Source organism: Diadema setosum, chromosome 21 (genome assembly GCF_964275005.1).
Source record: "Diadema setosum chromosome 21, eeDiaSeto1, whole genome shotgun sequence".
NCBI lineage: Eukaryota > Metazoa > Echinodermata > Echinoidea > Diadematoida > Diadematidae > Diadema > Diadema setosum.
Genome location: NC_092705.1, coordinates 18,689,105 through 18,715,882, shown reverse-complemented (window position 1 = coordinate 18,715,882; position 26,778 = coordinate 18,689,105). Strand labels below are relative to the sequence as shown.

Here is a 26,778-nt window from a genome sequence, read left to right as displayed (position 1 = left end):
TTAATGCTCCGTCACTGACCAGGGACGCTAACCTGGAAGCATTAAACTGCACATTACTTGAATATGAGACCATTCTGAAGCAAATCATTTTCACACAACAATAGATATACAATGAACTCTTAAATGAATCCCATGAGGATTGCCACAATCATCTCCCAGCATTTCCACTGATTCCCACTGATCAGTTACTAGCCTTCCCCTTTAAGTCACTTCACAGAGACGTTTAGTTAAACTAAATGCAGCATTGATAGAGCATGGATGCTGCTTCGTTACGATAGTTGCACTATTTTTTTCTTCTTCTTCATCTTTGTTTTCTTTCCACATGCTTCTAAATAGCGTGATTTTTGAAGAAGAGAAAAAAATGAGACAAAAGGAAATAGTGCAATGATGCAAGCCTTCACTTTAGTTACATAATGAATAACAATAATTATGTCATTGTATGATGAAAGAAAATATAATTTCGGACACTGGAAGTCACATTTTCAGCACCGCAAAGTTAAGCTATAAACGCAGCTTTGATACCGCGATGCCGTTTTGTTATAGTTGCATCAATATTTTCTTCTTTTTCTTTTCTTTTTTCAAAATTTCTTCCTTTGCTGATATTTTTTCTTCGTAATCATGTGAGACTTGAAGTAGAAAAAGAAATGCACAAAAATAAAAAAAAAAGATGCAAACATTCGCTTTATTACGTGACAAGTATCAACAATATTGCATTAATGAAAAGATAATAACGCGAAGACTTTTAGTCACATTTTCAGCAATGCAAACGTAAACGCAGCTTTTATGGCGGGTTGACGCTTCGTTATAGTTGCACCAATATTTTCTTCCTTTTTCTTTTTTTTTCTTCAAATCAGTGCAATCCTTCAAATAAAAAAAGAAACGCAAAAGAAAGTGTATAAAGTGATGCAAACCCATACTTTATTAAGTGATAGGTATCCACTATTGTCATAAAACAAAAGACGATTTTGCAGACTATAAGTCACATTTTCAGCAACGTAGAGCTAAGCTAAATGCAGCGTTGTAGTGCGATACCGCTCCGTTAGTTCTACCAATATTTCCTTTCTTTTTTCTTTGCTTATTTTGACGAAATAATGTGATTCTTAAAATAGAAAGGAAACACAAAAGAAAGTATAAAAAGCAATGCAGACCCACACTTCATTAAAAGTATTCACTATATTGTCATAAAAGAAAATATAATTCGGAGATTTCAAGTCACACTTTCAGCGGCGCAAAGTCAAGTTAAACGCAGCGTTGATAGTGCGATGTCGCTGCCATTTGTTCCACCGGTATTTTCTTATTTTTTAAAATCTTTTTCTTGCTGTTTTCTCTTCTAAATTGCGCGATTCTTGAAATTAAAACAAAATCGCAAAGAAAGGATTAAATGGAACAGCAAACTTGCACTTTAGTAACGTGATAAATATCGATAATTTTGTCGAAAAAAGAAAAGATAATTCCTGACTCCCGAAGTCCTTTCACAAATGCAGCGTTGATAGTGCAATGCTGCTTCGCGAGTTTCATTTATTTTTCTTCTTTCTCTTCTTCATTTCCTCCCCTGTGTACGTCTTCAAAATGACGTGATCTTGAAAAAAAAAAGGAGAGAAATAAACGAAAGGATAAAATGCGATGCAACCATACACTTTAGTTACGTGATATGTATCGACAATGCATATGATCTGTTACAAATGGAGGGATGATTTCGGACACTTTTAATAACATTTTTTAGCTACGATGTTGTAACGTTATAACGCAGTGTCGACATCGCGATGTCGCCCCAATTTTGTCCCTCCCCCCCTTTTTTGTCTCGCCCGCCCACCGGAGGTGAAGGCGAGACTAAGGGATCCAAATGGCGTCCGTCACAAATGTTAAAGTTTACTTGCAAGACTCTCTTATGATGCATAACTTGGCAACTGTTACAGCAATGGCAGCCACACTTGGGTGATAGAAGCACTAGGGGTATCTTCATGTTATGGTATTGTTGGAGGTCATGTGATGATGTCAAAGGTCATTTGAGGTCATATATAAAGAGTATGTGCTGCAAGACTCTCTTTTCTATGTTAAAGTTTACCTGCAAGACTCTCTTTTGACAAATAACTTCACATAAGTTGCTTGGATTACAACCTAACTTGGATCATAGATGCACTAGGGGTACCTTCATGTTATGGTGCAGTTGGAGGTCACAGGATAAGGTCAAAGGTCATTTGAGGTCATACGTTAAAAGTTTACTTGCAAGACTCTCTTATCACATGTAACTTGACACATGTTGCTACAATGGCAATCAAACTTGGATGATGGATGCACTGGGGGTACCTTCATGTTATGGTGCCTAAGAGGTCACATGATATTTAAGGTCAAAGGTCGTTTGAGGTCATACGTTAAAGTTTACTTGCAAGACTCTCATCACATGTAACTCAGCACATGTTGCTACAATGGCAATCAAACTTGGGTGATGGTAAATGTCTCTTGGGAAGTTGAAGGTTACCACAAGGTCAAAGGTCACAGACTGGGGTCAACGAACTTTTAGGGCCCAATGTTAAGTTTTTAGGGCACATTTCGTTTATGGCTCATAACTTTTGATCCCTTTGTCCGTTTGAGACCAAACTTGGATGGAAGATGTCCCTTGGGGAGGTGAAGGTCGTCACAAGGTCAAAAGTCACATACAGGGGTCAACAAACTTTTAGGGCCCAATGTTATGTTTTTAGGGCGCGTTTTGATTGTGGCTCATAACTTTTGATCCCTATGTCCGTTTGTGACCGAACTTGGATGGTAGATGTCCCTTGGGGAGTTAAAGGTCATCACAAGGTCAAAGGTCACAGAAAGGGGTCAACAAATTTTTAGGGCCCAATGTTAATTTTTTATGGCGCATTGCGATTACAGCTCATTACTTTTGATCCCTTTTTCTGTTTGTGACCAAACTTGGATGGTAAATATCCCTTGGGGTGTTTAAGGTCACCACAAGGTCAAAGGTCATAAGCAGGTCAATTAACTTCTGGGAGCTATAAAAAATATTAATTCCTTGTACGCGAATGGGCGAGACACAATTTGGCACTTGCCTTGTTTTTTTTTGCATGCTTCTCGCACACGCGCATGTCGGTGTGTAAGCAGCATTTCTTCCCCCGACGACCCGACCACGTGTTCAGTTTGAGCCACCACGCGTAAATATTTCAAACTACCTGACGGCACTTTTCCGCCACGCGTACTTCATTTTTTGGCGAGGACGCTGGTTGTGCAAGCTTCATTTTTTGGCGAGGACGCTGGTTGTGCAAGCTTCATTTTTTGTCAAACATTGTGTTGCCATGGTAACAGCCTTTTTTTTTTTAATGAAAATGACAGAAATTATCTTGCTCCCTCAGGTTTTGAACACTTGACTTGAGATATGGCACATGTGACTATCACTATTATCAGTGAGCAAAATTAACTTTTTTTTGCTCAATAAAAAGCATACAAAGTTATTGCTTGTTGAACTACGTAACTCCCTCAGTGTTATGTGGGAGTATTAATCACATTTAGTGATAGTTCTAGTTGATACAGGCCACTTCACCTTTAGATGTTTGCTCCTGCTGCTTGGGTCATAGGATGTAGCTTTAGACTCGCTAACGTTGTGGTTTTCATCCAAGTAAACCACTATTTCCATATGCCTCACTTGAATCATCGCCACTGCATTCCTCAACCTACTGCTTGCTCCTAGGCTGCTTAACTGTTGCTTCCTTGGAGCAGCCTACCTTTGCCTGATGAACCCTCAGACCTTTGGTGGTGTCAAATTTTCTGTTGTACGTTACACAGGCTACCTGGGTGAGCACAAGGGTGAAGCCTGGCAGGTCCTCATATCCGTTCCATCTGACTGATTGGGTGACTCTTCTGCTCCAAGAGTGGGTCTTATATGGTTCATGATTATATGACAGTCACAAACTGTAGTCTTCTCATCCACTGATGGCTGCACCAAAACTTTATAGAATTCATGAATTTTGAACAGATTGTCTTATATTCTTTCTGATAAACTTTCACCTCTACCAAGGAGGTATGCCTAGTACCTCCTTGGTTCTACGAATATTGCTGCATTTACTCAATACATAGGGTCTCATTCCCCTTTAAGACCCCTTATAGTCTTAACAACCTGGGAGATACATTCTTGCTTGGCAATATACAACTGTACAGGCCTACAATGTATCTCATTCTATTGAAATGTAGTTTTCCTCTAGTATATTGACAAAATGCTCATTTCAGGTTATAATTATTATGGTTTTGCAATGCACATGGAATGTTACTAAACAATATCTTGACTGTTCATTCCCTATTGAATTACTGTTCATTCCCTTTTGAATTACTTCATGTATTGTATTGCTTTTGTTTTTTACTTTACTTCACATAGTGTCAGCGGCACCAACAGATTCTGCCTAGTGGCTGCAGGGCAGGGTTCTTCATTGGTGATGCTGCTGGGGTAGGAAAGGGGAGACAGGTGAGACATCACTCCAGGTTGAGCTTTTGATCATGGTTTCATACAAAGATTTGTGAAAGAATATGTGTCAATTATGGAACAGGTCTAAAAATTTTGCAGTCTCGCTAGTCAAGAGCTGTGTATTGATATTTACTGGCTTCATGTTGCCTCACTGACGTTAGCCACTGTAAAAATGTTATAACTCACTTGTAGCAAGAGACTGTTGGAGATTCTTTTCATTCATCCCATCCAGTGACATAGATCATTATAGTTATTTAAGTAAAACAACTGGAAATGAACTCACTTGTAGCGACATTTCCCAGTTTATCAATTGGCTACTTCAGGCAAATGAAGCTTCCATTGATGGAACAGTCATTATGCAGTTTGAGATTGTGCAGAGCCAGTGCACATTGAAAGCTGAAAGATGGCTCGCAATCGTGTGAATGGCCCTGTCCCACGTGTGTGATAGCATGCATAGTGTACTTTAACAAATCGTCGGCCTCATGCCAGAAGGGCCTTAACACCATAGACTTTGTACACTATTAGGGCCCTTTTGGCATGAGGCCGACAAAATATTTGTTTAACACTAAGGATGTGATCATCTTGGACAGAGAATCCAAATGGTGTGAAAAGGGTATTACAGAAGCCATCAGGGAACGAGTGGAGAGATCCCCCATCAACAAGAAAGGAGGCCTTCACTTCAATTTGGGACACACATGGGACCAGGCCATTGGCAAGATTCTAAGCTGTCTGTCTTTTGTGTGCTGGCTCTGCACAATCGCACAATATATAAGGGCTGTTCCATTAATGGGCAAATTAATAATTGGTGAAACATCAATACAAGAGCTATTTCGATCGCTTTTCATCCATCGTTCAGCATCCCACATTTGTTGTGCATTGTCTGTCTTGCATAGACTTTTTACCTTTTCATCTTCTTAAAAACTCCTCGATGGATTTTCACCAAACTTGGCAGGGAGCGTCCCTAGGGGGATGGGATCTCGATTTGTTCAAATGGGCACCATGCTCCCCCATAAAGAGACCTGTCCCCCCCCCAAAAAAAAAATAAATAAATAATAATAATAAATAAATAAATAGATATAAAAAATTAAAATTTTCTTCTCTAGAACCAGATGTGATAGAGCTCAGTTACTGCTATGAGTTAGTTCATTTATAACTATAGTTTCAAGTTTGCTCATGGTGTAGCCTGGGGTGCCCCTCTTGGTGCCTAGGGGTGGGGGTCCAAATGGGGGCCTAAATTGTATACAACGTATTTTCATCATTTTCTTGAGAACCCCATGATGGATTTTCACCAAACTTGGCAGGTAGCATTCCTAGATGGATAGGGTTTCACTTTGTTCAAAGTGACACCAGGGGGCCCAAATCTCCCAAAAATTAAGGAATCTTGAAATAAATCTTCTTCTCTAGAACCAGAAGCTAAAGCTGAAATTAATACTATGAGAAACTACATTGATGACCGTGGTGTCAAGTTTGTTCATGGCAGATCCAGGGGTGCCCCCCTTGGAAATGGGCGAGGGGGGGGGGGGGTCTAAATTGGGCCTGAATTGTACATTTTCATCTTCTTGAGAATGCTTGGTCAAATTTTCACCAAACTTGGCAGGTATTATTGAGTGTATGATAGAATATACATCTGTATGAATGGCCAAAAATCCCCACTAAAGTGGTGGGGGGGGGGGGGGGGGAGACAGACAAAATCCCCAAATATATGTGTAATATTCACATGGTGCATGCACAGCTGGCTGACGGTGAATCAATGTAATACAAGTACAGTAGTCTCTGCATAATCAGGTACCGCTTAATCAGGTACTCCGCTTAATTGACATTAAAGTGAAAAGACAGATCTGATGCATGTTATATTTATCGGATAATCGGGTCAGAATTTCGGTTAAACCGGTATAAATTTTCCAGACAAGCCTCATCTATTCTCATTGTTTCCTGCAGAAAGTCTTTGAAATGTGTGTAATTCTGAAGAAATTTTGAGGCGCTGAGAAGCAATAGTGCGCTTTGGTTTAAAGTTTTAACATGTTAAAATGTCACAGTGAATGAACAAATTGCCATATCACCATGTGTAGATATGCATTTATAAGTGCTGTGTACAAACCATTTCACCACACACAGCACCACACTGTCTACCCTTACTACACACACGACACACTAATCACGAGATATGTCTAGCCAGCCCTTGATAAAAACAAAGAATAGGCTACCGCCACTGAGACTGTAACCTTTCTTCAAAATGTTTGTGAAAAAGTGAACTTACGAACGCCATTATGGGGACAGCATAATTACCGGCTGCCTGCAAAGTTTACGATGTCAAGTTGTTTTAACATTGTCATGTTAAAATGGCTTGGCCAAGTCTGCACTCATGCAAGCAGTGCCTTGGCACGGATTAGGGATTATTGGTATCCTTTGCCGAACTTCAGCAATGTACAGTAAAGCATAATAATTCTGTTGGGCTTGTATGCTGTTTTCCTTGAAACACTGAGAGAGAAATTAATAGGGTTTGTACAAAGGATATGTGACCGGCGACAACGGTTTCAGGCAAAAGTCAGGAATTTTGAAAATTCATTTTTCATTGAATCACATCGCCCATTTCCTAAGCTTTACATTGATATCAAACACTCATATTCTTCGGCGCCGTAATTGGTCATATAAGGCGAAATGATGCACTTTTTGATTTGTTAGCCTGACAAAATTGCAAGAAAATGGGCTTTGAAGATTCACACCTTGCTCACAGACAATGCTGAGCGGCGATGCGAGTTGAGAATCACCAATCCGTACGATGGTACAACCACAGCAGCTTCTGATTGGCTCACTGAGAGTCAAATTTCCCGGGCACCTTTCCTCGGAAATACACAATGCGTTTGGCTCGGGTTTGTTTACCAGTACGTCTTTCAAGATGGCTGATACGATAATTGTAAAGCTTGCTGGTTACGTGTGCATGTGCACGTATTACCCAATGGCATCCACACGCTATGCCTATGTGTACACGTCACAGGAGCAGGTGGCGCATTCGTATCTTTACAAATCACATTTTTTTATTTGCGGTTGATTTGTCTTGTAAGTCTAATCATTTCGGACCCTTTCGAAGGCAGAAAGATGGCAAGAGTCACGCTTCCTGTTGTTGTTTTTTTCAAGCCGTGCATGTGTTGCATTGTGCAATAAACAAACAAACAAACACGACTTTACTTTACCACGAGTTTGGTGCAATTTTGGCATTTAGTACAGTGTATTTCCATTCCTCTCTTCTGCTGTCTTTTAAGTCAACCTGCTGTTATATTTACTACTTAGCACAATTGACAAGCTAAGTTTCTGATCGCATGTTGCACGATTTTTGTGCCGATTTGCGACTCTGATACGTTCAAACCATATTCTCTATTGTATCGTATCGAAAGCCAAACGAAGAGCATACACCACAAAGCGAGCGTACTGGTATCTATTGTCACAACAACAATGGAGCAAGCACGCGTGGACAAAACATTTCCGACACGCTGAGAGACCTATCTCTGAAAGCCGAACTATGTAAATGTGTGCGACGCACTAGCCAATCGCACTCGAGATGCCGCGCCCTAGCAACACTGGGCATATTGGCGCGGCATTTGAAGAAGATCGAAACTGACGAGTGCGATCCAACACAGGGTGTTTAAAATTCCGTTTTCGATAGGAAAAACTTAGTCTTATGCTATGAAATTTAGTGTAGATGTAGAAAACATTTAAGATTCTATTTCTGCAAAAACCCAAAATCGACGAAGATAATGGTCGAAATCATTGTACCCCACCTAGGAGGGAATTTGCTGTTGCAACCTTTGCCAGAAACCGTTGTCGCGGATCATATTTATTATACGACTTCAGACAAGCCTGGCTGTAGTGACATATCATGCATGCTGTGTATGTGGTGCAGATAGGTGCTTAATAAGTATATAGTAGCTGCAGGCTTTCAAGTGATCCCACTTTTCCTTCTTTTTCCTACTTTTTCCTACTTTTTTGCTTAAAATCCTACTTTTTCCTAGTACTTTTTTGGTTAAAAACCCCACAAAAAAAAAATGTGCAAGACTACAATGAATAGTTGATATTCAGAAATGATGAGTAAACTTTAGTTGCAGATTCTTACTGGTGGAGAGAGCCTCTTCAGCATAAAAGAGGGATAACACAGAGCAATCAACCACAAGACTGCTGCCAGCCTCAGCTTTTGCTCCTGTGCAGATTGATTGATCCCACTGATATTGCAGCCGAGGCTAGGACTTGGAGTAGTGCTCAACCAGCTCTCATCATCGCTCAAAATTACCAGGTAACCAGGTGACTCTCAAAGAATACAACTGAGAGAAAATAAATGCTGCCTACAGCCAGTTTTAATGGAATGTAGAGTTCAAGCATATCATGTCTCGTGCATATGTGCTGGCATGCAGATCCTCAGAAACCAGAAATTTCCTTTGCTAAAATATGTGATGCGCTCCGTTGGAATGAGTCAAAAGTCGCAAAAAATGAAATCGTAGTTATGCCTATATGTGAATTCTACAGACTCTAAGCTTTACACTGATATATAATACAACTCATTTCGACATCCCTATAGATCATAAAAACGAATATTAACTACGCTTATGATGTCAGTCCATTTTCTAAATAATGGAGAAAATCGCTCTCAAAGTTCAGGCTATGTTCAAGCTCACAACCTGTTTCTTTCACGGGACGAAACAATACAACAGTCCTGCTTAGCGACGGCGTTTACGCTCCATCGCACGCACTACCATATAAGGCAATAGCTTGGGTGTGTAAGATAGCCAATCGCAGGACAGGTCTATCATTAACGATTCTGACCAATACGGCAGCCCGAATGTAAACTTCGGTGCGTTTGTGTCCGTGCCGCTGCCGCCGCATGAATGAGTCGGTATGCGTTGTGTGTCGGCTGCGGTGTAGTTTGCCGCTAGTTTTGAACTCACAAACAATAGGAAACAGTAGAAAGAAAAAAAGGCATGCAATGCGTATTACGAGAAGCGTCTTTTAGTGAGGGCGTTGATCGCTTCCATTCTCCTCCCATGTTGTTGTCAGTGGAAATGTTTAGCAAGTACCAATAGCTAAATAGAACCTGTGAACCCATTGTAGGCGGGAGTTCAAAAGACAGCATCGGTAGAGAAAATCAATGAAGTTAATTAACGATAGTCGTCTTTTGAGATCGTGTTCTTTGCATGTATTAAAAACCCTCAAATTATGCACATGGTCGTAATGTTGCAGAGCATCAAAGACTGCTTTCGCGTCTGTTCTTCTGCAGCTGTATACAGTCGTAACATTCTGAATTCCCGCCATATTAGGCACCTTCCTTTATAGACGTTGTGTCCACAGTAATTATCGCTTATCACACTTGCCAATGCTGCACATACTATACATATCAGAAGCAAAGGTTGATGTAGGCCTGACAGCTTCACGTTGGGTTTGTATGATTGTATCATAAATAATATACTTTTTATTCTTGGTCACTTTTGTAATACCATAGCATATAAAGAACCATGATATTAACTTGTGGCTTAAGCTTAATGTTTTTTACATCACATTTACAGTTACAATCTTTCTGCATTTGAGATAGATAATTATACTGACAAATATTCGGAATTAATACTTAGGCCTTCTTCATTTTGTTTTGTATTCACAAACCTTACTGGAATAAAAATGATTGCTTGATTGCTTTCGGGTAAAGGAACCACCGGAAAAGGAACCGCATTTGATTTTCTTGTGAACGAACCTAAGCTAATAGCGAACCATATTTCATTGTGTGATTAACGAACCTTCAGAACAATCAATTGTATTACCCCCCCCCCCAAAAAAAAAAGCATTTCAATGTTATGCGTTGTCAATAGTGATAAAAGGCCTGTTTTTATTTCGTAGTGTGTCTCAGTACTCCTGTGTTTATTTTTAAGGATGTGTCTCTCTTTATGATTGCGATTGATGTTCAACTATTTCTTTCCCGCGAGCTTGAAAAGGAAGAAGCTAAAATTGAGGCAAGGAGACGAGTTTTCTTCCATGAGACATACAATTATTCCCGAAAGTTGTGTGATTGCTTATGCGCTAAAGAATTATGTCCATTACATGTACACTATACAAAATGGTTGAAATGTGCTGAAAGTCGAACTGCGTTTTTTTTTTTTCTATTTCCATTTCAAGCGGGGATAGACTAGAAATTAGTTTGTCTATACTGGCAGGAGACATTAGTTTTCCAGTACATACTCCGTATTTAAACAGTCGCCATATTTTCGTGGTCAGAATCAGATAATAGACACGTGATATATTATAAAAATGAAAATACAAAACAACGAACATGTCATATGTACAAACATTATGAATTTATACAACAAATGCCTACTATACATCAAGAGATGACCTATACATACATGAAATACAAAAATTCTGTACGTTCTGATATAATGAAACTGCTTGTTTGTTTGTTTGTTTGTTTTGAATTACCATGGTCTTTGTCGGGGTAAAGATGAAGAAAATAGTAGAGTGTATCACTCTCAAATCCGGATTATTGCGATAAGTGTGTATTCCCGCCCTTTCTATACAGGTAAACGATTTAAGCTTGATGCTTTGCTTTTATGAAAGCCTGGTGTCACGCAGAAGAACTGATTCCGCGATCGCTTTTAACCTTTCATAAAATTCACGTTTTAAGATAGTAACGATAGCTTGTATTACAGAGATAAAGTAAGTTAGCGTCCCTGACTGTGGTTCTGAACACAAAAGGGGACTGAAAAATTCTTTTACAAATTAGCAGACATAATACCGATCCTCCAACATTGTTGCTCCATTACAGTATGTCACTGATTCTGCTATCAATGGCGAAGAAAGAATACTGGTTGAGTGATTATCCACCCCTTGATAGCAGGAAGTTTACCTTTCATTGTTCAAGGCTTTGTTGATGCGGGGTTTACTCGGATAAAAGGCGTGAACAGTGTCACCCGAGTTCTTTCATTCGAATTCCTCACAATACACAATTCAATAGGCAATTAGCGCTGCTACTTTGCAAAGCAGTTAGCCAAAGTTTGGAGACTTGACCTCTCACATGTCAGCTACACGTAATACACGACAAACAGCTATCATTACAAACATTCTGATTAAAAAAAAAAACAAAATGAAGAAGCACACTTTTGAGTAGCGACACAGCTTTCTGTCACTTTCTCAAATAGGTCTTACTTCTGAAAAATACACAGATGACAAGAGTCAGAATATCCTCCAAAGGGAACACGAGCTATTTGGGCATAATAATAATGTTTGTCTTCCGATTTCTCTCCATGCCGTCACGGCCCAAACCATCATAAGTAAATAGGGGAATAATTTTTATTAACCAGGGAAATAATATTACGCATTACATACATTTGGCTAATTATCACACGAATTGTCGACTTTATAAAAACGAGAATAATTGACAACTTAGGCCCTACTATATCTCCAAAGATGAACTTTAAACAGCAAGTCACATACCAGGGAACGAAAGTTATAATCATTTGAATGAATTCATTAATGAGGCCAATAACCGTTGTAAAAGTTGGCATATCCACAGTAATGGGGTCCATTTCAAAGACACTAGGTAATCTTATGTTTCCAATGTGAATAACCCACCAAACACTTTAGTACTGAATAAAGCTCACCTAAGAGAGATAACTTTGTCCCGATTTTGCTCCAAGCAAGCTATCTTTAAAGATTTATTAAAAAAAACCCATAAAAATAGTGAACGTATGTAACAGGTGGACAGACATTTGTGTACTAATGCATGACAGTCAAATTAAATACCTTATATGGTAAATGAGCTTTTCTTTACTAAAACAACTGATATGGATAAGAAGATACATCACCCCCAAAATTTAAATTAACTGTGCACTATAGTACACTTGTAGAAAAAATAACGTATGTAACATGTGGACAGACGTGGACGTTACATTTTTGTCCGTCCATGTTACATACATTCAGCCTAAACTCTAGAAATGTACCTTAATGCACAGGTAATTTGATTTCTTTGGATGATGTTACACACGCATCACTAGAGAGGTTTCAAGTTCGATATGTAATCATTTTAGCTCATTGATAAAGTATCATAAATTTTGCGTGATCGTCGTTGGAATAAAATTTTTCAGCGCCATTTGTGCGTCACATCAATCACCACTTCATGAAATGTGGTGCATGTATCAAACGCAACTCGCTGGTCATGCAATTGATAGCCTTGGTCAGCTCACTGTTATTGCGTAATTCTAAAGCCCTCGCCGCCGCCGCCGCACGCACCATGCTTTGTTTTGTCTTCAGTTGGGTCAAGAGCAATGCTTCATTAGCATACGCCCTAGCAACGGAGGCGGAGTCTCGATCGGGCGAGAACAATAGGTGCGAAACGCAACGCAAAGACGAGCGTTCGAAAAAAATGTAACCGAAAAAAATGGTCTCTCAGAAAAACTGTGATTTGGAACACTTGTACTCATTTTTACACGCTGAAATTTTCTGTACAAATAGATAAAACATCAAGGAATCAAAATCCGTCTTTAAGAAAATTTGACCCGAGCAGTGCTTCCCCTTCATTTTCGGCTCATTACGGAAAAACTCCCCTTGCGACTTATGACTCATTTTGTTGGAGCGTCACACATATGGTTGACCACGTAAATTGTAAGGGTCATATCAAAACAAGAAATAATGCCTTCAGATCCCCTTTGCCTGAAATCCGTCAATAATATATATTTTTTTATGATGATAATTAACAGTGATTGCAATATGACAAACTTAATATGAAAGTAAGTTTTTTTGCCACAGAAACTAGATCTGGTTGATGTGAGGATGAGTAATGCCCAAGAAAGTACTGTTACTGCCTCGTAATTTGTATATATTTATCTCCTATGGCGACCAGGGATGACATCTCATAGCGTTTTTTATCCAGTGGAAAAGACGCTCTAAAAATATCTATTATTGTGATTAAAGCATGGATTGGTAGGGACCCATTTGCATGAAACTTGCATATTACTGTAGAGGCTAAATCAAAACACTCAGGTTACATCACTTTGATCTTTTGGCAAGAGTACAAGAAAAGAAATGTAAGTTGCCAAATTTGCCAAAAGTTAAAATTTTGAAGACTTACAAGGTTTGACATGAGACATATGACTTGTGATATCCATTTGAATCATGGGCAGGTGGTAGATAAGACTAGTAGAAATCTTCCTTAATTCATCTGAAGTTAAATTTGCTGAGGAAAGTTACAGGGTAGTTGCTGGAAAATTGATTAGCCATCTTGAAAGATAACGGCTAATAGGAGAGCGGAAACCTCTTTATGGACAAACTTAAAAATTGATGACTTGTTACATCTTACAAGTATTGAAGAGGTTGAATTGTGTCATAGGTAAGACATACATACATCAAAGAACTTAGAAGAAAGTAGGAAATGGAGGAACTTCATGGAAAACAAACCCCCAAACAATATTTCACTATCGTTTAAAGATTGATTGAAGTTGAAACCATGAGACGTTGAAGTCCACTTCCTGAAGACACCTACAGAACTATCAAGAATGTATGTAAAGAAAAGCCATCTAAAGCATACCTGAAGAAAACCCAAACATTCAGGAAACATAATGAATGCGTATTCCACAAATGAGAGCAAGTGTGTGAATGTTTGAAGTTGAACTGCCAAGAACAGTTTGTTTTTAAGTTTGGAGGAAACAACTCGCAGAAAAATTAGAAGCCATGAAGTCTTTTTATTCCACAGATCTTGCAAATTTTAGTTGATATGGCTTAACATCTTTTTATTGCCTAGCTAGTTTGAACAAGATGCAGGAAAATGATAGAACAGAAATCTCTTTGTGGTTAAAATATGAGGGATCATTTGAAGTGACATACTCAAAATATTGAACCATTTGAAAGAGTCTTGGTAAAATGGGAGACAGAGAAACTTCTTAAAAAAGAAAAAAAGTGAATGGATGGATGTGTATGCCAATTGTGTCAACAAACAAAACTGCACGTTTATGGTGGAAACCAAAAGAACAATGGAAAGTGTCAAACTTGAAAGAGCATTTGAGGCAAATACATTGTATTCAAGAAAAAAAAAATAGGAACTGCATGGTGAGTATACAGATCACCTAGAGTGTATTTGCTCTCAAACAGGCGAAAAAGTTTGTTAATTGGAATTTGCTGAAAAATCAGAGAAGCTAGCAAGGACTTAAATGATAATGGCAGTCGCTGTTTATTCCCCAGATCTTGCAAAGAGTAGTTTATAAAATTGACAAGCTGAAATACTGAGCCAGCAAAATATGTGGAGAATGAAAAGCAGAATATCAACCATGTAAAATTTCAAAGGCTGAAGGATATAATATTCTCAAATTTATGTGAAGAAGTTTGATTTCAAGAATATTGAATGAAATTAAAAGTGCCTGGAATAATTGCAAAATGGAGAAACTTCCTGAAAAGATCAAATGGCTGTATATGTATTCCACTTATGGAATGACGCTGAAAAGAAGTTGAATGTAAAGAATTATTAACTATCTCCAGTGAATTTGGCAAAAATTGCAAACAGAAGAAAATCATTGAAAAGTACAGAATGATAATTTTCTACAACTTTTTCTAAAATTAGTTAAATACAAATGTAAGTTGATTCAAAAATACATGGAATCTAGCAGCTACAGAACACCAAAGAAATGAAAACTGACTTATTTGTTATCTACAGAAAATTATTGAAAAATAGAGTCATTTTTGCTACTTATAAAGTCAGTAAGAAACAAAAAAGCAGATGTACATATATACTCAAGTCTTGTATAGTGGAGTCATTTGGTGATTAGTCTTCTGTTACTCAACATGTGACAATACTACATTTCCCTGGTTGATACTGAAATGTAAAGTACATTGTATTTGCCATTTTTTTCTCTCTCTTTCTTTGGATTTTCAAATTGAGCTTGCCTTAGTTTCCATCTATATCATGTGATTATACCAAGATAATCTATATCGCTGGAAATTCAGTGGTGGACACTGTGCCGTAAACTCACCGTATTTGAGTGTGTAGATTGGTAGTGGGGCAGGATTTGCAAAATAAAGATGTTACTGCATTGGTAGATTACTTTGTGAGGCCTCACTGTCATGAGACAACCCATTCTTCATGCATGTCTTGCCTGTACAAGTGATAAAGTACGGTATGTAATATAACACATGCTCTCAGAGACTAATACTGAACGCTACATAAAAGTAGTTTAAATCATCCTGTTATTTTGAAATGTTTGAACACATGTTAAGTGCTTTAATACATGTATTTGAAATTGAAGGTCTCTTGGAAAGTTACTAGTTTATAGCTTATCTCATGGTCATTCAGCTAGAACTTGAAAGCATACTAACCTTGTCTTGAGCATCACTTGAATAGTTTTGTCAAACATCCTTATTTCCAGTCTTCTTCACACTTTGAAATGAAACACATATCTTCACAGCTTCAAATGAATGCAGATAAAAGTGTCATCTTTTTGAAAAAGCTTTTGTCAAATATCCTTATTTCCAATCTTTTTCACATTTTGAAATGAACCACATATCTTCACAACTTCCAAACATTCAAATGAATGTAGATATTAATGATGTCGTCTTTTAAGTGGAAGTGTATAACGTACCTTTGGCATTAGTGTATAACTTACACATCGTGGAATATTCATGTCATATTTTGTGGGATGCTATATGGTAGGTCTTAATGTCAATCACAGAATGATGTCTTTTCTATGCAAGTATTGTAGTAAGTGATCAAGATTCATATGACCTATACTGTTGAACATGCATTTGTGTTTGTTTCCTGACATTGTTCTAAGAAATGTCTGCCTTTGTTGTATTTTTCAGGCTCTCCCAGGAGCAAAAGTGAGGCTGAGGCAGCAGGGTTGTGAGTACAAATTAAGATTTACATGTACCACCAAGAGTACTGGTTAGTATCGACGAAAACTACTCCAAAAAGCCTGCACATGTCCTGATTTATTAGATGATCACCTTCTGTATTTGTACTGATTCTTTCTTTCTTTATTTCTTTCTCCTCAAATGTTGTGCAGAGGTTAACTCAAAAAGTTCTTCGCCTATCACTTTCAAACTTATACCATATATGTATCATGTTCTAGGCATGACAGATCTAATGTATCATTGTGATCAGTCAACGTGATGTCACTATGACGTCATTATCTGAAATCACGTTCACATTCGTATCTCATTGATGGAATGGAATTTCTCAATGAAATTTACATATCATATAGTTCAAGTCAAGCTCTATTGATTCATGTCATAAAATTTGATTATGTTGATAATAAACAAGCGCATACGCGCGCGTTGAAATTTTATCATTTTTCAATCGAGCTCAAAATTGTTTTGCACACGTTTCAGGTCATTTGGAGCATTTCATAAAAAATCGACGGACACGTACGCACGCGCGCATATACGCACGCACAGCTCGTATGCAATAGAAAATTCCCGTTTTTTTCACATGGATCGGATGTCTGTAATGTCAAGATATAATTCTACCAAGTTTCAAGTCAATACGACTCAATATAACGACTTACGGGCCCGTCAAAGTTGAAATTCTGCACGCGCGTCAATGGTGATATACAGTGCAACTATGCTAAAAAACCACCAATTTTAAATCCGATTTTACTCATCAGGATGGACGGTGACCCCCCATTTTCTTTACATATTCTGAAAGCTGATGAGTTGTACATGTCATTTCATGGGTTGGCGATGCTGGAAAAATGATTAAAAGATATCAAATTTCTTAATAAAATTAAAAAAAGTAAATTTTCAAAATGACGTCATCAAATTTCAAGTTCACTCGAGCGTATCTCACTCATCCTTTACCAATTTTCACCCAGATTTCAGTATGTTGTAGCTTATTAAATGCTCTTTTTAGAAATGTGGCATCAAAATTTTGATTGGATGACGGCATCACCTCGTAAAAATGGATTGAATGTAACCTTGTCAAATTTGACCCGTTTACATGTTATCTCTATGGGAGTGCAGTTTTTCTGGAAATGAAAATTGACATGACTATCTTTATCGAGCACTAGCTCACTTATCCTTTGGCGAATTTCTCCCAGATTTTAGTATGTTGTAGCTGAGACTTCGGGCTATCGTTAATGTGCCCTCCGTCTTTTCTTACGACGTTGAGATCACGTTGAAAAACTTGGTTGAAATTGGCACTTGGCTTCAACATAGCGTCATTTTGCTTAATACACAGAGCCTATGGGGGATGAAATGGATCAGTGCATAGCGCATCGGACTTTTAATCTAAAGGTCCCCGGTTCGAGCCTCAACCCTGGTTTTTACTTTTTTTTAAAACACTTTTTTCTTCTTTTTCTTTAGTTATTCTTATTCTCCCTTCCTAACTTTATCTTTTTCTGATTTTTTTATGCTTCTCCTTCAAATTTCCATACAATACCTTAATTTTTTCTTTATTTTTCTTTCTTTCTTCCACTTTCTGTGCAAAAGATAAAAAACAACAGTGACTATCAGCCCCATTTTTTGCACATGTTTAGTTCATGTCACGAACATCATTTCATAAAATAACAACTACTTCCTCCGACTCCATCTTGGGTAGGTAAATTAGGGTCAAAGGTCAAAAGTGTTTTATCCTGTATCTTGGAAAATACACGTCCTATCTTTCCCACATTTTGCACATGTAAGGAACATGTTGCAAGAATCATTTTACAAAATAACAACATTTTGCTCAGATGCCATCTTGGCTGTCTAAAGTGGGGTCAAAGGTCAAATATACTTCATTCTGTAATCTCATTAGTGTTTATGGTACATGTATCACCGTCATATTTTGCACACACATGGACCTCGATAGATGGATCATTTTGTAAAATAACAACGCTTTGGTCGAACGCCATTTTAGCTGTGCACATGAGGTATTATCTCTATGGGAGTACGTTTTTTCTGGAAATGAAAAATAATATGACTGTCTTTATCGAGTACTAGCTAATTCATCCGTCAGTGAATTTCTCCCAGATCTTAATATGTTTTTTTTTTATTGTTTTAAATGCAACCAAACAACAAACAAAACAAACAATATAAACAATGTACAAATGACCTGCCTATAGCAATAAAAAGGGTTCAGTAAACAAGTCACCTTGAACTATCTGGCATAATGGAATAACAAAAGAAGATGGATGTCTATGAGATATATAAAAGTAGGGGATCAACCATTACAAAAGCATGGACCACTTCCTCAAATGGCGTTGCATTTTACCTTTCTTTTGTGCTATAGCATAATTATTCAATTTTCTGTTTATACTTTACTAAAGCCATAAATGCATCAAAATTCAGAGTTGAACCTTGAAATCTACATCTATGAATATAAAACTTAGACAAAGAAATAAGAAATTTATACATGTACAACATTCTATGTCATTATTTACACCAAACATCATATTAACGAGCGAAAAGGTGTATACCTTTGTGGTCTTTTCCGCTATGAAATCAAATAATTTTTTGCCATAAAGGTAGTGTTTAAGGACATTGTACAAATAAATGAAAAGCAGTTTCCTGTTCTTGACTACAAAACATACACTCTGGGTGTTCTATTTTTTTAATCTTAAGTATGAATGCATTTAAACCAATAATATCATGAAAAACCTTAAAATAAAATGAACGAAGTTGCGTTTTAATAGTACATTTATAGTTATTCATATAAATAGCATCCCACTGAACTGTTTCATCATTAATGGAGAGAAGGTCTTTCCATTTACCTGTTCTTTTCTCACATGAGGAGTCACAGTGTACATTCCTTAGGCAAAAAAAAAAAAAAAAAATAAATGTTTGTTTGCCCTTAATTGTCAATACACAAGAGGGTCGGTAGGTCTTTTTTTTTTTTTTTTAAAAATACCCTTTTTACCCATGTAATTTTGTAACTTTGGCAGGGCGTCTCGTAATACACTCATCCTTCTGGCAGTACTTCGAGTTCTAGTTCAACTTTGTAGAGGATGTGGCGCAAGTTTAATGCACTCAAAACTCCAAGGGATTCATTCAAATTTACGTCTTGCCAGGGCCCGTATGGGCGAGGCAGAAACACTCACTGACAAGCACTTATAACGTTCATCTTTGGGTGCGTTTATCAACTCTTTTTCTCAGCAGAAACAGGTTTTCCAAACGGCTTTCAAGGAATTTTTACGAGTTGATAAACGCAAAGCTGTTTTGATTATGGGGTTCGGAAAGCCTTTTCGAAAGCCGCAAATTTGTGTTTTCAGAAACAGGTTTCCAGAAACCTGTTTCTAGAAGCCCTTTGAAGCAAGATAAATGCAAAGCTGTTTTGAAACGGCTTTGTACTACGGTTACAGTGTATGATCCCTTTTGTTAAATTTTGCAAACAGCTCCAAAAAAGTACCTTCCAGTGAGATGCTGGCAACTGAACTCCAAACCGTTTTGGTGCCATGACAGCTGGTAACGGATGCTGCAAAAGTAGCCATCTTGGCATTCGCGCTGTGCTGCGCCGCGGCCGGTACGGTAGCTAGCTAGCTAGCGCATAACTGCGACCAGCAGCCCCATACGCATAGTGTAATGGGGCTGCGGACTGTGGCATTCAGGATCATGACAGGGTAGTATCGCGGACAAATATCAACTTAAAATCGAAAATTTTCTTCAATTTGAAGACTTACCAGTGAAGTTGAAGTATTGACAACAGGTTTCATACAACGTTTGGTTCTGCCAATAGTCCCTTTCTGTTCGAATTGATGACTTAATGTGACTCGGTCGAGAGGAACCTGGGAGAGCTACACTGAATTGACGGCCAGTGCATGCGCACATATCACATGCGCACAAATTTCAAATCCATTGACTGGATAAGATGTCTGTCATCAATTCGAACAGAAATGGACTATTGGCAGAACCAAACGTTGCACGAAACCTGTTGTCAATACTTCAACTTCACTGGTAAGTCCTCAAATTGAAGAAATTTTTTCGATTTTAAGTTGATATTTGTCTGTGATACTACCCTGTCATGATTCTGAATGCTACAGTTTGCAGCCCCATTACGCTATGCGTATGGGGCTGCTGGTCGCAGTTAGCTAGCGCACTACCTATGCACGTGAGCCAAAAAGGTAGCTAGCATGCAATGCATGCTATAAAACATAGCCTGCGGCCCCGCGCAGCTGGAACACAATTATGACGGGTTGATGAGATGGAAAATCATTTTCAGACTTTTTTTCATTCTTTCTGTATTTGTATTTTGGGTTTAAAACCGTTCACAAATTTGCAGAAGATGAAATTTGTGGAAAAAAAATAGACTTGAAAGAGCAAAAAAAAAAAAATAAATAAAAAACCCGACCCGAAATTTCCGTGATTTTCGGTTGGTGGCGAAGGGCAAACAAACCTTTTTTTTTGGGGGGGCCTTATTACCGGATAAGCATGTTTTGAAATCTTCTTCTTTTTTTTCACAAACTCTGTCACTATTTTATCAAATGAATATTCATTGGTATCCAAGGAAAAATCAAACCATGAAAGATGAATACCATTCATTAAAGAATTATTTTTCTCCTATCCTTTATTGCAATATCAAATTCCAGAACTAGCTCTTCAAAGGTTTTGACATGACCCCCTATGTGCAAATCATTAATAAAATGAATTCCTTTCTCAAACCAGTCAGAGTAGAAAAAAAAAGGTCTATGTTTCAAACTAACTTTCTTATACCACCATATATAGTCCTGTAAATGAAAATTTGAAAGACCAAGGTCTTTCAAAATACCTTCTCTATAAATGTACCATACTTTTAAGGTTTCAACTAACTGAGAATTATTAAGCTTGTTCAAAGCACAACCTGGGGCATTTGCTCTCCACAAAACTAAGCTATGTTCATGAAAATTCAATAGCATTATCTGTTCAGTGTGTTTCCATGTATTTGAATAATTAGGATCTAAGAATTTTGCAACCCATGTCATCTTCTGAGCCTGTGCATAAACAGCAGGATCAATCATATGCAAACCCCTGAATCATAATCATTACACATTAACTCTCTCTTTACTCTATATCTACCCCCTTTCCATATAAATTTAAAAAGCATACTATTCAGTCGTTTAAAGAATGACTGAGGTATATGAAACAAAGTACAGTGAACATAAAAGTCAGCTGAGGTTAGAGCAGTGCTTTGACCACAGCTATCTTTCCTAAAAGTGACAAATTTCTTTGTTTTCAACAATTAAGTGTATGCTCTATTTGTACTAATTTGGGTACATGATTTAATTCATACAGAGATTTCGTATTCAGCGAAAAGAGAGCACCTAATGCTTTAAATGAATTCTCCTTCCATTGTAAACCTTCCAACTGAAGAGGATGAAAGGTAGACCCTTTTAAGGATCCAATGTGTATAGCTTCAGATTTTGATAAATTTGTTTTACATCCTGAGAATATTGCAAATTTGTGTAACAACTCAAATAAATTTTGGAAAGACTCTGCATCACCATTCAAAAATACTGTTGTATCATCTGCATACATACTCAACTTTTTTTCATAATTCCCAATGGGTATACCTTTAATATGTCTACTGCTACGAATAGCGATACCCAGAACTTCTATGGCTAAAATGAAAAGTAGTGGGGATATTGTGCAACCTTGGAAAATACCTCTAGACATGGAAATTTGATCAGTGAAAAAACCATTATTCATCACAAAACTACTCCTCTCAATATAAAACGTTTTTATCCACTGAATGAAGTTGTTTCCAAGGTTAAATTTCTTAAGAATTTCAAATAAAAAATGGTGTTCAACCCTGTCAAATGCTTTAATGTTTCAAAATCTAAAAGCAAAATCGTTCCTGGTATCTTCAATATGTCAGTATATTCAATCATGTCCACAATGGTCCGAATATTAGCACTTATATTTCTACCTGGCATGAAGCCTTGTTGATCTTCCTTAATTATGGTATGTAAAATCAATCTTAATCTATTTGCAAACAGCTTTACTATTATTTTATAATCCACATTTAGTAGTGAACGGGTCTATAATTTTTCACTAAATAAGGATCCTTATCTTTCTTAGGTAGCAATGTTATGACACCATGTCTCAGAGATTGCGGTAACAAAGAGTTTATAAATGAAAAGTTATACATGTCTAACAATAAATCATTAATGTCGTGAAAGAAAACAATATAAAATTTGACCGGAAGCCCATCCAGTCCTGGTGTTTTATTGGAACTCATTGCTTTCAAAATAGCCCAAATTTCTGATTTTATCACTGGGGCATTTAGTTTAGTTTTATCTGTCTCTGCTATCTTGGGAATATCTATATTGTTCAAAAATTCTGACATCTTTTCAAGCGAGTTCTGATCATTTTCAGAAGTGTAGAGGTGAGAATAAAAATTTTGTAATTCTGACAATACCTCGTCTTTTTCCCTTATTATTTTGTTGTTTTGTAACCTTAGTTGACGAATTACTTTTTTTTCACCAACCCTTTTCTCCAAATTACAGAAGTATTTTGTGCTGCGTTCTCCTTCCTCTACCCACCTCACTCTTGATCTCACTATCAGACCTGCTGTTTCTTTATCTTCCATTTCCTTAATAACATTTTCATAACTCACCAATTACTAAACTGATCTTGAGCTTCATCCCCATGAATTGTGATTATGTCTGAAATTCTTTTTTTCACATATTCAAAAACCACTGAATGGTCTGACCCTACACCAGAAACAATATCACTATTCTTGGCATTATTAATCAAATCTGTAGAAATTAGTATATAATCCAAACGTGAGGAAGCAACAGTGTTTGACTGGTACCGGGTAAAAATCCTGTTGTTTGGGTGATCTTTCCGCCATATATCTACCAAATTAAAGTCTTCCATGAAGAGCCTACAGGCTCTTTGAGACTGAATATTAGAATGGTGTGGTTTAGAACCATAATAATCTAATGAGCCTAATACCAGATACAGGTCTCCTGCTACTACCAGGTGGGAAGATCCTACCTCTTCTAGTTTACTATGTAAGTCCCCCCAAAATTCAGGACAGTCCTTATTTGGCCCATAAATATTAACTAAAACTAAAATAAAACTATCTATCACAACCTCTAAAACAAGAAATCTCCCCTCTGGGTCCTCACAAGAAGAATTTATATGTACTTTTTTAGAGGGTTTAACTAATATTCCTACTCCCCTACTATTGGAGGTGTAACTCGCAAACAATGCATTACCTCCCCATTGTGTAAAGCAAATATTTTCATCTCTTTTATGAGAATGAGTCTCTTGTAAAGAATATAAGATCATCACCTCTCTTATGAAAGTGATTAAATAAGCTTTTCCTTTAGAAGAAAATCCTGGATTCCTCCACAACTAAAAGAACTAATTGTATTCCCCGAACAGAGTTTGGAGGATACTATGGATTTGGCCTCGTCGCGCCGCGTCCGCCGCCGCCGCCGCAGAGATTTCCTTGTGAGCACTCTACCAGCTGCGTTTCTTTTCCGATCATCTTCAAATTTGGCATGAAGGTGTATTATGGTTAGATGAAGACGCCTATTGTTTTTGGTGATGGCGCCCTCACTTATTCCGTCTTTATACATGAAAAGGTAAATCCAATAGGGTCTGCTTGTGAGCGCTCTACTGACTGCAGTTCTTCTTCGATCATCTTCAAATTTGGCATGAAGGTGTATTATGGTTAGACGATGACACCTATTGTTTTTGGTGATGGCGCCCTCGCTTGTTCCATCTTTATACATGAAAAGTTAAATCCAATAGGGTCTGCTTGTGAGCGCTGTACTGGCTGCAGTCCTTCTTTGATCATCTTCAAATTTGGCATGAAGGTGTATTATGGTAAGATGAAGAGGCCTATTGTTTTTGGTGATGGCGCCCTCACTTATTCTGTCTTTATACATGAAAAGGTAAATTCAATAGGGTCTGCTCGTGAGCGCTCTTTTGGCTGCAGTTCTTCTTCGATCATCTTCAAATTTGGCATGAAGGTGTATTATGATAAGACAAAGATGCCTATGGTTTTTGATGATGGCGCCCTCGCTTGTTCCGTCTTTATACATGAAAAGGTAAATCCAATCGGGTCTGCTTGTGAGCGCTCTACTGGCTGCAGGTCTTCTTCGATCATCTTCAAATTTGGCATGAAGGTGTATTATGGTAAGACAAAGACGCATATTGTTTTTGGTGTGGGCGGAGACATCGTTGCCATGGTAACAAGAATTTTTGTGGAAATAGCAGAGATTTCCTTGTGAGCGCTCTACCGGCTGCGTTTCTTCTCCATGGGTATGATTGGGTGTTAGGTTCAAGGCAGACTAAAGATTTGGATTAGGGTAAGCGTTAAGCTTTATATGCGCTTCAACACTCAGATTCCTTTGCCGGAGCATTTGTCATCACAGCATTTGTCATGGAACCCGCTTTGTCAGTTAACAAAACAATAAAATATCAGAAGTGGAAACAAAACCCCCCAAAAAAGCAATTGTCTGCATTGATACCTGTTGTCACCTATTGCCATATTATACATTTTTATCCCAAATTCATCCAAATCGCATACTGGAAGAGTGTTAGGTTTACAGTGCATCCAGATTTCTCTATAATTGTATTCCCTCACAGGTACTACCAGAGGATACTTTAGATTCTGCAGTGTTACACCGCTGCATCATATCATTGTCATCAAATTTGGTACCCAGAGGCAAAATGTGGACAGGATCATTGTTGCCATGATAACTGTATTTATTTATGGAATTTCTGTGTGAGCTCTATATATTGCGATGATGTATGATGCTGTGGGTTCGGGGGATACATGTGCTTGGCTGCGCGACCTGCCGAGCACCAATCTCTAGTTTTCAATGACGACATGAAACAATCCATAATAATTCAAAAGTATGCGATAGTCTGGCTTCTATCTCTTGACACATAAGAACCAAAGTTGTACCAAAATACGAAATGAGAAAAATTAATGGCTATTTGCAACATGAACAATAAATAACAGACACATGACAAAAAAACAATCCTACAATCGGTCATAGACAGCGACTAATTTTCAAGTAAACACCTGGGGTATCTCTGCAAAAACATAAAGTACAAATATGTAAGCCCAAATTTCCAAAAGGAAGGAAATTCACCAAAAAAGAAATAAATATTCCATGATCAACATTCTACAGAATGATGCTAGAAAAAGTTCCAACAACAATCATGTATTAATTAAAAATACAGCACCGTATGAGACATTAAAAAAACAAAAAAACACACAGACACACACACACACATCATGGCGGGACACAGGCGCATTCCAAACAAAAATTGGAAGATTTATCTCTACTACAATATGTATCAACTGAATTACATATTTGGCACTGCTTTGAAACATGCAAGAAAATAAATGGTAGAGTCTAAAATATGTACAAGTTTTGTCTTTCAAAATCTAAATGGGACACAGCCATATCCCTCCTCTCTAGAGAACATTCCTGCCGCACAGTACTGCATATTATCCAATATAGGTAGATTGGAGAGGAGGTGAAAAAAAGAGGTCTACTCCCACTCACCAACAATCTCAAAAAGTACAGCAGTCAAATGTCCTTAGTAACTCCAGTAATCTTATTGTGGATATGGATAGTGGCTGGATAGACCATAAAAGCAATCTTTCCTTCTTTCTTGAGCTTGATCAACTGAGGTAGCTTTTTCTTTCTCAATGCCTGCACTCTGCGACTGAAGTCGTCGGAGACGAACATTCTTGTCTGGTGATCACTCTGTCTCTTGCTCTTGAAGAACTCAATCAGGGACTTGCATGCTTTTTCCTTGGCTAGGTAAGTGCTGAATCCAACATGAATGGGGCGCGGGCGGGGATTTTGCTCTCTGGACAACTTGCCCCTTCTGTGTGCTCTTTGTACTGCATTTCTGACATCCGGACAGCCAGCCTCATTAAGCAGGTTGTTTACGAAGCTTGCACAATCAGCGCCTTCAGCTTTTTCTGGTACATTGAACAGAACTATGTTGTTGCATCTGTTTTGGCTTTCAATGTCGTCCACTTTCTCCTCGGCTTTTTTCAATGAAATGGACAATCTCTCCACTTCCTCTTTGAGGCTGGCAATATCCATCTCCATGCTTTCATTCTTCTCGCGACACTCAGCAAGCATTAAGTCAAATCGGCTTTCAAGCCGGGCCTCAAACGCCTGAAACCAAGCCGGTGCCTGAAGCTTGTCAGCCCGGGAATGGGCTGATGTGACTGAAGATTCCGAGCTAGCCGAGGTAGAGCCCGCACTAGTACTGGCAGCTGCGACTGGGGCAGCCCCAGCGGAGCCCCCACAAGCATGATGGTCAGACATGATCACTTGCGCCGCCACATGCGGCTGATTTTCAATTTCAGTTGAACTTTGGCTTACCGTTGAGTTGATGACTTGAGAATCTTTCTGATTAAATAGTTTGGTTTT

At 38.0% G+C, this 26,778-nt stretch overlaps 1 protein-coding gene across 1 annotated transcript in view; it reads left to right on the top strand.

Moving 5' to 3' along the window:
* The window catches only part of LOC140244701 (uncharacterized), a 245,979-nt gene that overhangs the window by 91,483 nt on the left and 127,718 nt on the right, over positions 1–26,778 (top strand). The window contains exon 4 of the mRNA XM_072324317.1: positions 4,367–4,453. Within this exon, the coding sequence (XP_072180418.1) occupies positions 4,367–4,453 (87 nt within the window). The remainder of the gene's footprint in view (positions 1–4,366; positions 4,454–26,778) is intronic.